General features: G+C 41.0%; 1 protein-coding gene and 1 long non-coding RNA gene across 9 annotated transcripts in view; one reads left to right on the top strand and one right to left on the bottom strand.

The window, feature by feature from the left end:
• Nucleotides 1–18,215, bottom strand: part of USP6NL (USP6 N-terminal like) — a 231,352-nt gene that overhangs the window by 53,163 nt on the left and 159,974 nt on the right. For 6 of the 8 annotated variants that reach the window (XM_058681929.1, XM_058681928.1, XM_058681930.1 and 3 more), the window contains one exon: nt 12,217–12,256. The exons of 1 other annotated variant lie outside the window; for it this stretch is intronic. In XM_058681929.1, coding sequence (XP_058537912.1) covers nt 12,217–12,256 — 40 coding nt within the window. Of the gene's footprint in view, nt 1–11,687; nt 11,742–12,216; nt 12,257–18,215 lie in introns of those variants that run through there. One more of the 8 variants, XM_058681931.1, reaches the window with a different exon arrangement.
• On the top strand, nt 532–16,995 carry LOC131483603 (uncharacterized). Its single transcript, XR_009247799.1, has 3 exons — nt 532–620; nt 1,306–1,405; nt 16,909–16,995. It is a non-coding gene; the product is annotated as an uncharacterized LOC131483603 (long non-coding RNA).

Below are 18,215 nucleotides of genomic sequence, written 5' to 3'. Positions count from 1 at the left end.
AACTAATGTTTTCAGTGACCAAGATGATTCTTTAAAGGAGAACCGGGTGGGGCGCCTGGGTGGCGCAGTCGGTTAAGCGTCCGACTTCAGCCAGGTCACGATCTCGCGGTCCGTGAGTTCGAGCCCCGCGTCAGGCTCTGGGCTGATGGCTCGGAGCCTGGAGCCTGTTTCTGATTCTGTGTCTCCCTCTCTCTCTGCCCCTCCCCCGTTCATGCTCTGTCTCTCTCTGTCCCAAAAATAAAATTAAAAAAATGTTGAAAAAAAAAAATTAAAAAAAAAAAAATAATAAAGGAGAACCGGGTATTTATGTGTGGAGAGATTAACATATAACTAGCAATATGCCAGGGAAAAATTTGTCCAAAAGTAAGTAAAGTTGCTCCCCTGAAGGTCAGCGTCTGCTCGGGGCAACTGTCACGGACATGGGAGAGTGCTGTGACTTGTGTGACAACATAAGGTCAGAAAAGGTGACAGCAAGGTCACAATGGAAGGGGCAGTCAAATCCACCTAGGGATGTTAAAGAAGATAAGCCCTAAATGAAGAACTGAAACATTATTAGGATTTTTATCAAGCACAACGTGGGAATGAATATTCTAAGAAGCATGGATAGATGTAGCTCTGAGGTAACAGCCCGTGGTGCCTGACAGTAGTTCTAAAGAGCTAAAGAAAGAAGCATCAGGGGATGAGGCCAAAAACGTAGGCAGGGGTCTTAGCTGTCACACCAAATTGGGATTTGGAGCAAAGCTGGGGGATGGGGAGGGTGGTAGAGAAAATGCTTCTTCCTTCCTTCTCTGGCCTCCAGGAGAAGGGACGTTTCTTCCTAATTATTTGGGCCTGTTGTCCAACCTCTTATCAACTCCTAAGGTGGTAAAGTGACTTACCTGATTAGTAAATTTAGACAAAGAACTAGGCATGTACAGCTCATCCGTCCCTTTTCTTCAGAAGCCTGACACAAATGTGGAAGGCGCTTTTGTACCCCATCCTTTCAGACAGAGAAAAATACCCTCCTCAGCCAAAAAGTCTGTGGGGACCTCTTTGTGTAACCGGGTCAGACCGTCTCCTGCCGGGCTTCAGAGTCAGGGAGCCCGCTGCTGCTGCGCACCTAACGTGCATTCTCCCCTAACGACTCCGCACCCCATGAAGGCAGACGTGTCTGCAGTCTCCCCAGTCCCCAGAACAGTGCCGGACACAGAGTAGGTCCCAAACTATTTCATTCTCACGAAAGGAATCCAAAGTAATCCTTTCTGGTGAGCTGAGATTCCGCCATTTTGTCAATTCTCCTCAATCCCCACATTTTCTTTTCTGGAGGCCTCTGTCAGTGTCATAGGTGGATGAAGCAAAAGCAAAGGAAAGGAAAGCCCATACGGGAAAGAAAACGGTTCCGAAGACATACTTTATGCTCTAAACGGTAAGCTTATGACAACCCTGTGAGGTAAGTATAATCGTCCCTGTTTTACAAATAAGGTACAGGGGGTTAAAGGACTTTCAAATTCCCCCATCTGGTAAAGTCAAGTTTGAAGAGAGGTCCAAAGCCGGGCAGCTTGGCTTCAGGACCTACATGCTTAGCCACCACATCTATGTCTCTTGCTTCCCACGTGTCCTCGGTTCAGGTAATTATAGTTTAGATGAAAGCAATGGCTCTTCCTGACGGTCTTCAGTGCAGTCTCACAGGCAGATGGCATATGCCCACCATCAATATTTTTAGATTTAAAAGAAGCATAAAATCCCAAAGAAAATCCTGATTTTGGGGAAAGATTCTCAATTTCTAAAAACGCAAATATTTTTAGAGAATTTTATTTTTAGGCATATATTTAAAACCCTTTAATTACTTAACTCTTACTAGAAATTGTGATGGGTTGTTCATAATAAAAGATGATCACTCGTGAGCAAAACGTACTGTTATAATTCCCATTTTTCAAAAGACTGAGCATATTCTTCATTATATTATTAGTGATAAAATGTTACAGATGGTTCCAGAAATATGTTTAATTTTAAAGCTCAGTGGGGCACTGAAATCTAATTAATGTTTCTGCTAAATGTGACTTTAGAGAAGGCCAAGCTGTGAAAAATTAAGATTGATCGAAGTTTAGTATTTTTTTGTTCTTCGGCACTTCCTCCCCTGACTTCTTCAAACACAACCCCTTTCTCCACCAACAGGAAAACACCAAATAATTCAAGCCAACCCTAGAGTATAATAACATACACTTTGCCAGGAACAACCCTGCTGAGACCTAGCAGGTCTCTTGCTCTGTTTCATTTTTATGACTATGAATTATCAATGAATCACTTTAAGAAGTAGTTATTCTTTTTTTAAGGCATACCTTGTATTCTCATATTTATCATATATGTAATTTTAAATGCTACACACTAACACGGAAGGACAAAACACACAAACACAATTTTAAAAACCATTAAGTATGCTTTTCTTTCCCCTACAGGGGGGAAAAAAAAGACACACCTTGGGAAAAGCTCCCATGCTGCAGGATTTAAAAATTATGTATTAGTAGTTCCATCTCGTTTAAATTTTAACTCCGTGATGCCATCAATTCAGCTACACCTGAGCTGAACGCAGTGAATGTCCTCCCCCCACTCATGAATCTACAACTCGTGGATAAAATATACTCTATCGCCAAACATGGTACAACTAACTATTCCAGAACTTATTCTGAAATAAGAAGTAACTGAAACCACAGGTGACAGATGTGAACCTGAATGCTCCAGAAAAACAGGCTAACGAACACCATTCTTGCCGTGGACTCAGTAACACCAAGATAAACTAGACAGAATATAACATCAAGTGAGAATCTTGACCTATAAGCTCAGCAGATACTCAATCTCAACATATCCCAAACTATTCCCTGACCACACTATTCCCCTTCTCTTCTCCAACATGAATTCACAGCATCACTACCTACTAAGCCTATCAAACTAAAACCGTTCCCTTCCTTCCCACTCCCCAATCCACATTCTGCCGGTCCATCCATGTCTCTTGCTTCCATCATGTCTCCTGTCCTGGTTCAGCAATCCTAACTCCTAGATGAAGGCACTAACTCCTCACTGGTAGCTGGGGTGGTCTTCAACTCCACCTCCACCACTACCACATCTTTTTAAATGCATCACAGTTAAAAGCCCCTCAATGGCTACCCACTATCTACAAATAAAGTTCAAACTTCTACATGGATGGCTCTTCACCACATGGCCCCGTTCACCCTCCAGTTTCACTCCCTGCTACTTGTATGATCTGGCCACTCTGAACTATTCGTCATTCGCAGCACATAAGAGATTTTCATGACTCTTTAAGCAAAGGTTGCTATTTGTCTGCCTATGATGCTCTTCCCCAACATCATCTGGTAAAATATATCCGTTCAGTTAAATGTCAAAGGTCTGGAACCTTTCTCAAATGCCTTCATGGTCCAAGCAAAATTAACTGTTTCCTCAGCATTTTAAGGCATGGACTGAAGACCCAGCTGGCCTGGGTTTAAATTTGAATTTTGCCCCTTCCTACCTGTTTCATTTGGGGCAAGTTTCTTAATCTCTCTGTATCTTAGTTGTCTTGTCTACAAAGTAAGAATTATTAGGATTATTATAATACCAAACAGCTGTGTTTTAGTTGCCCTAAATGGCCAAATCATATCATTATTATTACCATAGAAACTCCTTGACAATAGGAACCATGTCATATATTCCTGTTCTAATTTCATCACCTAGAAGAGTGGTTGTTATATTTAAAGAGTTAAATATTTTTAAGTTAAACACAATTTATATACAGAAAAATGAGGGAATAGCACTGTGAAACAATTAATAGCATTCTACCAGAGGTAGAGGGGTATGAAAGAGAAAAAATATGAATGGATGAACCAAGATCATAAATACTTCCGAAAGTAATTCAATCATTGTAATATAGAAATAACCAGAAATAAATTATAATAGTATCTCTTACATAATGGTAAAAACGGTTATCATTCCATCATGTTGGCAACACCTTTCAAAGTATCGCCAAAAGGCAGAACTACTGATATTAGAAGTCTACACAAAATTGCTACCAGAAGCTCTCTTGACTTCATACACAGACATCTGACTTCTCCCAACTTTTATTCTGAAATATTTTGAGCACGCAAAAAGTTAGAACACTGCACCATGTATTTATACAGCTCACCCTTAAATGACATATGGGTTTGAACTGTGCGAGTCCACTTATATGTGGATTTTTTTCTGATACAGCATAGTACTCTAAATGTATTTTCTCTTTCTTACAATTTTCTTAACATCATTTTTTCTCCAGCTTACTTCATTGTAAGAATACAGTATCTAATACATATAGCATTCAAAATATGTTAATTGACTGTTCACGTTATCTGTAAGGCTTTTAGTCAATAGCAGGCTACTAGTAATTAAGATTAGGGGAACTCAAAAGTTCTATGTAGATTTTCGACTGCACGAGGGGTCAGCACCCCTGCCCCCACTGTATGGTCAATGGTCAACTGTAATCTGTGTGGTAGGCTTTGAGGGAGAGTGGACATCCTGTTCCTTCACAATTCTATCCAATGGTCTTATTACCCTCAAATAACCCCTGCCTGAACAGATTCTGATTCTGGTGGTTCTACAATGATGTGGAGGGTTTTTTTCTAGGACTCCTTCTCTACTATTGACACTTTTCTATTTAAAAATCTTTCTCTTCTAGCCCCTCTTCCCTTTGAAATAACACTATGGTATAAAGAACTATTTTTTTTTCAAATGTTTATATATTTGTTTTGAGAGAGAGAACAAGAGTGTGGGGGAGGCACAGAGAGAGAGAGAGAGAGAGAGAGAGAGAGAGAGAATCCCAAGCAGGCTCTACACTATCAGGGTAGAACCTGACGTGGGGCTCAAACTCATGAACTGTGAGGTCATGACCTGAGCCGAATATGGAGTCGGAGGTTTAACTGACTAAGACACTCAGGCACCCCAAAGAAATATTTTATTCTATGTGTTATAATCCACTCTCATCATTATTCTTTTGAAGCTCAAACTGTCCCAAATTTGGCAGGACTGCCTCTTATCTGGTTGGAGATCTGCCCCTTCAAATGGATCCTTGAGACATGCCCTATCTGGCACAAGATAATCAGGTTCATTTTACTTTATACTTTTTCTACCCCAAACCTAGATCAGCCACTTCTTTAAGAAACAGTGGTTCTTTTTAATGGGGAATGGTTTTCAAAAGCTAAAAATCGGGTACTAGGTGAGCTCAACGTTGTAACTGCTAAAATCATATAGGAGACCCTAGTATAAGAAAATTATATTCCCCTGAGAACTTCAAAATGACATCCGTCCAAAGGAAAATAATGCCGAAGTCTTTAAGTCTACTACTAGCTCTCTATTACCTCACTGACTATGAAAACCATCCGTGTTGTGCACTTTTCTTCCCGTGAGCTGTTTTCAGAAAAGGACTAAACCTTTCGTTTGAAGTTTGCAATCTGATGCCCAGTTGTCTTAAGGTGATTAACATGATTAACAATTCTGACAGTAATGGCCCTACATATACATAGTGCATGGACGGATATTAAATGGACTTCTCTTCTAGAATAAGAAATCTTGGGACTCTTCTGAAGTTCAAATCTTCAGATGCTTTTCTGTCTCTCCTATTTGAGTATTGGAATGGGTGACTGAGGATAGTGGACTGGAGTCCCACACACCTAGACCTCACCAGCAGAGGTCAGGAGAGGACAAGAAGTACAGGGAGGAAAGAGCCCTGTTTAGACAGAATAATGGCACTGAAAAGTCTATTGGTCATGTATTTTGAGTAAGATTTCACACCACATAAAATTAAGATACAGTTTTTAAAGATACGAATAGATTCCAATATTCCATAAGCTATTCAAAATGTTGCGTTACATAAAGAAACAGCTGAATTCGTGAAAATTCATAGCTTTACATATCCTTTTCTCCTTATTAAAAACATCAATAAGCTCGAAGAAACAATATAATCCATTATTAAGATTGTTCTCTGCCAAGTAAATATAATAAGTGTGATTGTTTATTTGTTTAAATGCCTGTTCAGGGGAATCCAAAGCACTCTGCAAATATCAGCACTAATTCTCTTAAGAGAGACTGCCTACTACTACCCCTGTTTTAAGCAGAGAACTGCTTCCTGTACAATAACACATGGGCAAAGCTGGAACTAAAACCATGATTACACGACTATGCATTAGTGTACAAGTCTCCCAAAGGGCAGTAAGTGCACACTTCGAGTGTATGCTTTGTAAAGATTAACACACATGTGCAGAATTCGGCATGGTACTGTTTCCACTGAGGTTGTTCGATGAAGCCATATGTGCACTATTGTTTAGTAGTTTCCTGGAAACTGCAGGGCTTGGCCATTAGGACTAGGCAGTCACTAAGAATACCTGAACTGAACTGAAACCAGAAAAACTGCGGGAAATTCTGATAAACTAAAAAGGTTACCGTCCCCGACTGCTCGTCTGCATGTGTCTGAAGTTCTCATTCCACGAAAAAGAAACCAAAAGTATAAAGGGCAGGTCATACAATACACTTGCCGTTTTATAGAAAACGCATACAAAAGGCAGAACCACTTCTGCCTCAGTATCTCAATGAGCTGCCTCAGTATCCTTCCTCTCGCTTCATAAAAGATTGGCAGATGAATATAAAATTATGTCTTATGTTAAATTATTAAGGTATGCATAGATTTTTTGAGTGACTTCCTATTAAACACTTTAAAGTAAATAACCAATTAATTATAAGTATAAATGCACTGGGTAGGTCTTTTATTGCATAGGCAAGACTCTGAAAAAATAAAAATGTAAAAACAACCTCCCTCAAGCATGCATCTTCCACTAGTTTCTGTCTTGTATTTCTTCTTTCGTTCGCTGCCACCCTTCTTGAATCATCTATATCACCAGTTCCCAGACTTGTGGACTTTCTGGACCAGAAAATTATAACAAAGAAAAAGAGAGGTGGGGGCACTGAAGGCAGAAGTCTATACCGAGTTACCAGATTTTATTCTGCCAATTATGGGTATCTTTTGTTAAACGATACCTTCCAATTCTTCTCTCCCTAATTTTTTAAATAAAGGCCACTGTAACATTCAAGTGTTTAAGTCACCGTATTTAGTGTTATAAAGCAGCCATTACATTCATTTGATTATCCATTCAGCCACCACTTGCTCAGCCTAGACTATGTGCAATGCTCTGTGTTCTGGGGATACAGGACAAAGTAGATCCCCCCGCCAAATTACATCCTGGAGAGCAACACACACACACACACACACACACACACACACACACACACACACACACACACAAAGAAGTAACATATTTATAGAATGTGAAATAGTGTTAAGTGTTAAGGAGAAAAATAAAGGAAGGAGGGGGATAATTAGGATGTGGTGGGGGGAGGGAGTTTGCAATTTTAGGTATCATGCCAGGGAAGGTCTTATTCTGAAGGTGAAGGTGACATTTGAGTGAATAGGAAAGGAAACGGAATGGGTCCTATAGCTATGGGGACGAAGGGGGGAAGGCACCCCAGGAGAGGAAGCAGCCAAAGAAGGAATATGGCAGGCGCGCTCTGGATCCATGAAGGAGCACAGTGAGTAAAGAAGAGAAGGCACTGAAAATGAAACAAGAGACTTAACGGAAACAAGGTCATAAAGGGCAATGAAGGTCACTCTGAGGACTTATCCTTTTACTGTGGATACAACTGAAAGCCAAAACGATGTTCCAATCAGAGTGTCACAATCTTACGTGACAGGCTCAATCTATCTCTTTCGGTGAACAGAAAGACTGTGGGGAGAGAGGGGTACAACAGCAGAAGCAGGAAGACAGAAAGCTCCAGAAGAGACATTAACAGTGGACAGGGGGGCAAAAGTGGTGATGATAAGTCATCAGATTCTGAACCCATTTTGAAGGCAGAGCTCATAGGATTGCTGACAGACGAAATGTGGGGTATGAACGAAAGTCAAAGATAACTTACAAGTTTTAGCTGAACAACTAGAAGAGTAGAGTTCCCATTTACTGACAAGGGGAAGTCTGTTGACAGAATGGATTTAAAGGGAATAACAGAAGCTCCAGTTTGGACATTCATTAGACACCTAAGTGTAGACATTTAAATGAATGTACCAGGGTACACAAGCCTGGGATTTGGGGAGCCAAGTCATCAACACACAGTTGGCATTTAGAGCCAAAGACAAGATGAGATGACCAAGGAAAAAATACGGATAGGAAAGAGAAGTTCAAGGCCTCGCTCTGGGGCACATCAAAGTACAGAGATCAAGGAGATGAGAAGGTACAAGCAGAGAAACTTTGAAAGAGCAGCCAGTGAGGAAAGAACACGCGGAACGCATGAGGGTTGGAGGGCCAGGAAGAGAGAACGTGTAGGAAGGAGGCGGCAGCCTACCGCTTCAAACACACACTGCAGGCAGACCAAGAGTCAGACTGGGAACTGACGGCTGCATCACAGCATAAAGGGAATTAGGGAACGTAATACAGGCCAGAAGGAGGTGGGGATAAGGGGAAAAGCGAAAAATCTGATTGGAATGGATGCAAGAAGGAAATGCAGGAAAGAAATGGAGAAGAAAGAGTAGAGACACCTCTTTCAAGAAGCGTTGCTCTAAGAGCAAAAGAGAATCAGGGCAGTTCTGGAGGTTCTGAGGAGGAAATGGGGCAAAAGAAGATTGGTGGTCTTCAAATGTATGGCCAACTAATCTTTGACAAAGCAGGAAAGAATATCCAGTGGAAAAAAGTCAGTCTCTTTAACAAATGGTGCTGAGAGAACAGGACAGCAACATGCAGAAGGATGAAACTAGACCACTTTCTTACTCCCAGTCACAAAGATAAACTCAAAATGGATGAAGGACCTGAATGTGAGACAGGAAACCATCAAAACCCTAAAGAAGAAAGCAGGAAAAAACCTCTCTGACCTCAGGCGCAGCAATTTCTTACTTGACACATCTCCAAAGGCAAGGGAATTAAAAGCAACAATGAACTATTGAACCCTCATCAAGATAAAAAGCTTCTGCACTGCAAAGGAAACAATCAACAAAATTAAAAGGTAACCGATGGAATGGGAAAAGATATTTGCAAATGACATATCAGATAAAAGGCTAGTATCCAAAATCTATAAATAGATTCACCAAATCTATCTATAAATAGCTCACCAAACTCCACACCCGAAAAACAAATAACCCAGTGAAGAAATGGGCAGAAAACATGAATAGACACTTCTCTAAAGAAGACATCCGGATGGCCAACAGGCACATGAAAAGATGCTCAACGTCGCTCCTCATCAGGGAAACACAAATCAAAACCACACTCAGATACCACCTCACGTCAGTCAGAGTGGCCAAAATGAACAAATCAGGAGACTATAGACGCTGGCGAGGATGCGGAGAAACAGGAACCCTCTTGCACTGTTGGTGGGAATGCAAACTGGTGCAGCCGCTATGGAAAACAGTGTGGAGGTTCCTCAAAAAATTAAAAATAGATCTACCTTATGACCCAGGAATAGCACTGCTAGGAATTTACCCAAGGGATACAGGAGTGCTGATGCATAGGAGCACTTGTACCCCAATGTTGACAGCAGCACTTTCAACAATAGCCAAATTATGGAAAGAGCCTAAATGTCCATCAACTGACGAATGGATAAAGAAATTGTGGTTTATATGTACAACGGAATACTACTTGGCAATGAGAAAGAATGAAATCTGGCCATTTGTAGCAACGTGGATGGAAATGGAGAGTATTATGCTAAGTAAAATAAGTCAGGCAGAGAAAGACAGATACCATGTTTTCACTCATATGTGGATCCTGAGAAACTCAAACAGAAGACCACGGGGGAGGGGAAGGGGCGGGAAGTTACAGAGAGGGAAGGAGGCAAACCATAAGAGACTCTTAAATACTGAGAATAAACTGAGGGTTGCTGAGGGTTGGGGGGAGGGGAAAGTGGGTGATGGGTACTGAGGAGGGCACCTGTTGGGATGAGCACTGGGTGTTGTATGGAAACCAATTTGACAATAAATTTCATATATAAAAAAAAAATAAAGAAAAAGAAGATTGGTGGTCTTGTTGTTGTTTTCTGAGAGAGATAATACATTTTACATTGATGGGAAACATCAAGCAGAAAGAGAATGAATTCAGGTGGGAGAGGGAAGAAGAGACTGAGTGATGTCCCTGAACAAGCAACAGCGATCAGAGCCCGTAAGCATAGATGAAAACAGGTAGGTAGGTAGGTATGGTTATGGGCGTTTGTGGAAGTTCTTCTCTGATTGCTTCTATTTTCTTGTAAGAAGTAAGAACATGAACTGAGAGCATGGATGAGGTACTGGAAATCTAAGCAGGAAAGAATGTTCCAGTGGCTAAAATGGAGCAAAAATTCACTAGGAACAGCATGATCTCTAGGCAGCATTAACGTTCGACTGAAGTTTGTGATCATGACTTTAAAGTGAAACCAGTCAGCATGGTTGTGAGTCTTTTCCCAGTTACACTGAGCCAGACAGGAGCAGGCACTGCAGAGGCAGAAAGCTGGCCTCAACGTGGCCTGGAGTTTAGTCCAGAGGAAGCAAGAGAGGCAAGGAGGGGAAAGGTATGTGCGAGTGACTGTAGTGACCTAGAGTAGGATTTCAGCTGGGAAGAGAGGGGAATGAAGACAAGAGTATGGTGAGAGATAATGTCACAGTGGTTCTAGCAGTGGACTCCAAGGATCAGTGAAGTCAGGACACTAGACAAGAGAGTGGGAACAAGCCCTCAGGTTCCCTTTTCAAGGTGGACTGATAGAAGTCATCAATAATCTCCTATCTATTGTCTCACTTGACCTTCCTCTAGTCATTGGATGGACAGTGAGTGTCTCAAAGCAGAAACTATGTCTTATCTGACCCTAGTATTCTAGGCAGTACCTACCCCAGGGCTTGATACACAGTTGCTACTCAATAACGTATCTACTAAGAAACTCATTTGCTAAAACATCAAGGTTATGGTACTGGGAGAGAATGAGGCAGTCACATGACAATTCAACTGCAGGAAGTACCTCTAATGATCTTCATATATATCAATGGCAATTTTGTCTACATCTTAAAGGTTTGCTTCATTTTTTTTCAGAATTTTTTGATTTTAGAGAGATTTTCTAAAGTATTTTTCAAATTCTCATTACAATATTTTTACCTCTATTATCTGAAACCCAGCCTCCTTCCCACATCAAACATACACAAACTGAAGATAATCCCAATAAATAGCCTGCCTTTCATTCTGCAATTCACTTTTTGGTACAGAAAAAAACAGAGAAGGGGAGGGAACATCTGATGAACCTTAAAACACTGAATCTTGGGCACCTGGGTGGCTCAGTCGGTTAAGTGTCGACTTCAGCTCAGGTCATGATCTCACAATTTGTGGGGTCAAGCCCCATGTCGGGCTCTGTACTGACAGTTCAGAGCCTGAAGCCTGCTTTGGATTCTGTGCCTCCTCCCCCCCACCCCTCCCCCTGCTCGCTCTCTCTCTCTCTCTCTCTCTCTCAAAAATAAATAGATAGTAAAAAATTTAAAAAGAAAAAAACCACTCAATCTCTAGTTCTCATGCACATGCACCTATGGAACCAACTCCCTAGCCAACCAAGTACAATGAAGAAAGGCAGAAACACTAAGCTTAAAAACAGTGACAGGTTTACTATACATAAGATTTCTCTAAGTCCTTAAAAGCTAAAAGACTTACTTGAATAAGGCAAAGTTTTGTTGTTGTTGTTTGTAGGAAATTTGATTACAGCCTCATGGAACAGTTCTGAAACAAAAAACTATGGGTCTAGAATGGTGCTTTATTAGCCAAAGAGTGCCTGAGAATCGCTTCAGAAGCTTTCCGCAGATGCCCTGAGTTCCTGCCCAGAGAGTCTGACCTAACAGACAGAAGAAGGTCCCAGCAACCGTGCTCTGAAAGGGCTCTGCATTCAAAGCATGAATGAGAAGTGGACTGAGTCCTAGACTGAGAGCTAACTGTCTAGCATACAAGTCTCTGATGACTGCTACCTTTCTTTTTTTCTCAACTATCTATCAGAAGTTCCAAAAACCTCCTAAAATTATTTCACCATTAATTACTTCCTTACTGTGGTATACTCTGGGTCAAATTCGAACAATGCCTGTACCATTTACATATAAGCCGGCACTCAAAATCACAGAGGTGGTGGATTTTATCCCTCTGATAAACATAACTCACTAGAAACGATAAATAAATGTGGAGCTGGACTCACCCGTTCCATAGCCGCATTATGATATGGGAGCTCCTCCTCGCTGCAAAGGAAGAACAGTATATGTGAAATAGTGGAGATCACAGTAGCTTTTTATTTTTATTTATTTATTTTTTAAGCTTATTTGAGAGAGAGAGAGCGAGCAAGAGAGAGTGCTTGCACGGGTGAGCAGGGAGTGGGGGGGGGGGGGTGCAGAGAGAGAGGCAAAGAGAGAATTCCAAGCAGTTTCCATGCTGTTAGTGCAGAGCCTGATGTGGGGCTTGAACCCATGAACTGTGAGATCGTGAACTAAGCTGAAATCAAAGTGGACACTTACCCAACTGAGCCACCCAGGACCCTCCACAGTGAACTTTTTAAAAATTATATACCTACAGGTATCTATGATATACGACCATTTATCTGTCATCACAAGAACGGATCAAACTACATAAGCTTCCACTCTACCAAATTCAATATAAAACAACTGGCTATTTTGTAACCACAATGGCCCCTCTCTTTAAATCTCTAGACGTACACTGTCCAAGACAGTCATTTCTAGCCACATGTAGCTATTTAATCTTAAATGTTAAATTCAGCCACAGTACAAGTGCAAGACAGTCATGTTGACAGAGGCTACTGTTTTGAATAGTGTGTATATAGGAAGAATGGTCTTAAAATTGCCAAAAAGTCCTACTGGACAACACTGCTGTAGACAGGAGGGCAGGAACCTTCTTCTGTGAAGGTAACCATTTAAACGGCAAATATATTAGGCTTTGCAGACCATACAGTCTTTTTCATGACTATTAAACTCTGGTGCTGTAACGTGCGAGCAGACATAGACAATATGAAGACAGCATGCAGTTTTAGTCCCGCAAAATGTTTACAGAAACAGGCAGTGAGCTGAAGGTGACCCCCTACTCTATACCATCTCCTCAACTCTCTGGTTCAAACCATGGCCTATAACAAATGATTGGCAAAAAAAAAAAAAAAAAAAAAAAAAAATGGTATAAGGAAACAAAACTACCTCCGATAGATTGATGAATTAAAAAGGAAAACCTAGGGGCACCTGGGCGGCTCAGTCGGTCAAGTGTCCGACTTCAGCTCAGGTCATGATCTCACAGTTTGAGGGTTCCAGCCCTGCGTTGGGCTCTGTGCTGACAGCTCAGAGCCTGGAGCCTGCTTCGGATTCTGTGTCTCCCTCTTTCTCTGACCCTCCCCCGCTCGCACTTTGTCTCCCTCTACCAAAATAAAGAAGCATTAAAAAAAAAAAAATTAAATGAAAAGAAAAATCTAACTCTATAAATCAGGAAAGCTTCACTTGCCAAAACTTCAATGGGGATGAGATTTTTAAATGTACAACAAAAGATCAAATTCACTTTTCTGATACTGTAATTCTGTGATACCACCCCTAACCTAAAACATGCTAAGACTCTTGTATTAACTGCCCAAAGTATAAAGACAATGCACTGTCTATAACAAAGTTATGTGCTTTCAATTGCTACCTCAGCAGTATTGATGTCTTGGCAATGATACATAGATTCTTGTCTTCATTTCTCTTGAACCACAAAATCCCATTTTTAAGAGCGCAACACATTAGTATTCAAGAGTCTAGTATTTCCAAAGGCAGGCTTGCTACTCTGAAGAGTCCTTAGGTGAACCACAAACCAATATGTAGCAATGGAACTGACGAAAAGTGTAATAGCTGAAACAGGTGGTAGAGAGACAGTCCAAACCCCTCATTTCAGAGATAAGAAAACCAGCATTTTCACTAAGTCACAGTCACTCAGCCTAATACAGAGATGCTCAAAACTATCGAACCCTGTGGTTCAAACGAAGATGGACAAGACCTTCAGATTATGCAGGAGAAGATGAGGAAGAGGCTGAGAAACCAACTCTCGAGAAAAGAAAAAACACCTCTGAGGATTTAATAGAAAAGTCTTTTTTTAAAAAAGTGTCAAGTGGGGGCGCCTGGGTGGCGCAGTCGGTTCAGCGTCCGACTTCAGCCAGGTCACGATCTCGCGGTCCGTGAGTTCGAGCCCCGCGTCAGGCTCTGGGCTGATGGCTCGGAGCCTGGAGCCTGTTTCCGATTCTGTGTCTCCTTCTCTCTGCCCCTCCCCCGTTCATGCTCTGTCTCTCTCTGTCCCAAAAATAAATAAAAAACGTTGGGAAAAAAAAAAAAAGTGTCAAGTGTCCACACCTTGGGTTTTTTATGTCTTCCATTGTGCTCACAGTCTACACGTCCCTGATCCCTGCAGCCATTGAGGTATGAATGGCACAGCATGTAACTTCTGGTTTAAAAGCGCATCCATCCGTTCCTCAACTGTTGGCAGAAAAGGGCTTATCAACGCCACTGGAATCTACTTCTTAGGTGAAGGGGTCAGCAGAGATGTCCCGAAAGCACAGGAACGTCTGGCACCCTTTGAGCACACCACGACAGGTGTTTCTGGAGCGAGCGGGCTGCCCTGGGCAACAGCAGTTTCTCGTGCAGCTGATGTGAGCAGATCCTGGTAACTGCCTATTTGAACCTTCCTGACTGCAAATGAAGTGCCAACTCCGGCTGCCTACCAAAGGACGAGTTCTCTGAAGGTGCCGGGTACATTTCTGTGGCGTTCTTCTATTTACTAAACAAGACCCACATATTTTGCTGTGCCTATTCTAAACACTGAATCAGAACCAAGTTTTGTATTTGTCTGCAGTATGGTGTGGACCATGTATGGGCTCAGGCTACGTGGCCTATGTTGGGCAGGTCCTACAGAATGCACTGGTGAAATTCAAGATGAGACAGGACTGCCCTCAGCATCCCACTCCATCTTAACATCAAACCATACTACTGAAACCCCTGGGACAGAGACATGCAGGAATGAATGTGTGTGTGTGTGTGTGTGTGTGTGTGTGTGTGTGTGTGTAAGTATATGTATATATACACATGGATATACACACACGTATATATAATCCAAATATATATATACACACACACATGTGGATATATACACATATATATATTTGGATATATACATATATATTTGGATTATATATATGTGGATATAAATACATGTATATATATATATATTTGGATATATATATACGTATATATATACATTTGGATATATATACATATATCCAAAGTAAGTCTTAGGCAAACTCCAAAAGTAGACACACTTGGTCTAGGATCTCCCTCCACCTCAATGTTTTACATTGTTTCCTTTTGCCCTGTCACAACCCCACCAGGATCTGATTGTCTATGCAGCACCTCCATCATATCCCCAAATAGTTATTGAACTCCTACTAACCAAGCCTTTATTTATATGCATTTTTAAAATTTATTCCTTAAATTTTTTGTTTGAGATATAACTGACCATAACATTACACTAGTTTTAGGTGTACAACATAGTGATTTTTTTTTAATTTTCTTTTTTTAATGTTTATTTTTGAGAACGAGAGAGACAGACACAAGTAGGAAAAGGGCAGAAGAGAGCGGGAGACACAGAATCTGAAGCCAGCTCCAGGGTCTGAGTTGTAAGCACAGAGGCTGATGCGGGGCTCGAACTCATGCACAACAATTTGACATATGCATATATTACAAAATGATTACTATATTAAGTTAACATCTATCACCACACACGGTTACAAGTTTTTGGCTTTCTTCCTTGTGATGAAAACTTTTAAGATCTACTCCCTTAGCAATTCTAAAATATACAAATATTAACTATCCTCACCATGCTGTGCACTACATTCCCAGGACTTACCTACCTTATAACTGGAAATTTGTACCTTTCGATCACATTCACTCATTTGCCTACCTCCCACAGCCACCATCCCCCATCTGGCCTCTGGCAACCACCAACCTGTTCTCTGTATTTGTAAGTTCGTTTGTTTGTTGCTTGTTTGTTTCAAATTCCACATATAAATGATAACATACAGTATTTGTCTTTCTCGATCTGATTTATTTCACTTAATGTCCTCAAGGTCCATCCATGTCATCATAAATGATAAAATTCCATTCTTTTTTGTGGCTGAATAATATGCCTCTGTGTGTGTGTGTGTGTGTGTGTGTGTGTGTGTGTGTGTACACACACATTTTCTTTATCCATTCATCTATCAATGAACACTAAGGTTGTTTCCATGTTTTGGCTATTGCAAATAATGTTTCAGTGAACACAGGAAACAAAAATCCTTTTGAGACTGTGATTTCCCTTTGTATAAATACCCAGAAGTAGAATTGGTGGATCACACTGTAGTTCTATTTTTAATTTTTTGAGGAACCTCCCTACTGTTTTCCACAGTAGCCGCACCAATTTACGTTCCTACCAGCAGTACACAAGGGTCCCTTTTTTTCCACATCCTTGCCAACACTTGTTACTTCTTGTCTTTTTGATAATAGCTATTCTAACTGAGGTGTGAGGTGTGAGGTGTGAGGTGTGAGGTGATATCTCATTATCTCATTGTGATTTTAATTTGCATTTCCTTGATGATTGGTGATGTTAACCATCTTTTCATGCACCTGTTAGCCATCTGTATGTCTTCTTTGGGAAGATGTCTATTCAGGGTCTTTGACCATTATTTAATTTGACTGTGTTTTGATACTTAGTTGTAGGAGTTCTTTATATATTTTGGATATTAACCCCTTATCAGATACCTAATTTGAAAATACTTTCTCCCATTTGGTGCATTGCCTTTTTTTAAATTCTTTTTTTAAGGTTTATTTATTTTTGACAGAGAGAGAGACAGACCATGAGCGGTGGAGGGGCAGACAGAGAGGGGAGGCACAGAATCCGAAGCAGGCGCCAGGCTCCGAGCTGTCAGCACAGAGCCCAACGCGGGGTTCGAACTCACCAACCGCAAGATCACGACCTGAGCCAAAGTCGGACGCTCAACCGACTGAGCTTCCCAGGCGTCCCAGGTGCGCTGCCTTTTTATATGCTGTACAAAAGCTTTTTGGTGTGATGTAGTCCCATTTGTTTATTTTTGCTTTTGTTGCCTCTGCTATTTGTATCAGATCCACAAAATCACAGCCAAAACCAATGTCAAGGAGCTTTGTGCCTATGTTTTCTTCTAGAAGCTTTATGGTTTCAGGTCTTACATTCAAGCCTTTAATCCACTCATTCTGCTGCCTGTGGCTGCCCAGTGCCCCCACTGCCACGTATTAAAGAAATTGTCCTTTCCCTACTGTAGTAAATTAAATGACCATACACGCGTAGGTTTCTTTCTGGACTCTCATGTCTGTTCCAATGCTCTATGTCTCTATTTTTGTGGCTATACCATAATGCTTTGACTACTAGAGCTTTGTCATATACTTTGAAATCATGAAGTGTGATGCCTCCAGCTTCGCTCTTCTTTCTCAAGACTGCTTTAGCTATTTCGGTCTTTTGTGGCTCCATACACGTTTTAGGATTGTCCATGTACTATTTCTGTGAAACATGCCACTGGAATTTTGACAGACAGTATACTGAATCTGTAGATAGCTTTGGTTAGTATGGATATTTCAACAAAATTAATTCTTCCAATCCATGAGTACGGAATTTCTTTCCATTTATTTGTGTCATCTTCCATTTCTTTCATCAACATCTTAGAGTTTTCAGAGTGTAATTCTTTTTCTCCTTGGTTAAACTGATTCCTAGATCTTCTATCTTATTTTTTTATGCACTTATAAACACGATTATTTTCTTCTCTTTTTGATAGTTTTTACTGGTATATAAAAACTAGTTGCATTTGCATTCATCTGGCACTCATATATAAAAATGCAACTAGGGGTGCCTGGGTGGCTCAGTCGGTTAAGCGGCCGACTTCGACTTCAGGTCATGATCTCTCGGTCCATGAGTTCGAGCCCTGCGTCAGGCTCTGTGCTGACGGCTCAGAGCCTGGAGCCTGTGTCAGATTCTGTGTCTCCCTGTCTCTGACCCTCCCCTGTTCATGCTCTGTCTCTCCCTGTCTCAAAAATAAATAAAACGTTAAAAAATTTTTTTTTAAATAAAAATAAAAGTGCAACTAATTTATATATTGATTTTGTATCCTGCAACTTTACT

Source organism: Neofelis nebulosa, chromosome 8, assembly GCF_028018385.1.
Source record: "Neofelis nebulosa isolate mNeoNeb1 chromosome 8, mNeoNeb1.pri, whole genome shotgun sequence".
In the NCBI taxonomy this organism is placed as follows: domain Eukaryota; kingdom Metazoa; phylum Chordata; class Mammalia; order Carnivora; family Felidae; genus Neofelis; species Neofelis nebulosa.
The sequence above is the reverse complement of the archived record's forward strand: the minus strand, read 5'-3'. Positions and strand labels throughout refer to the sequence as shown.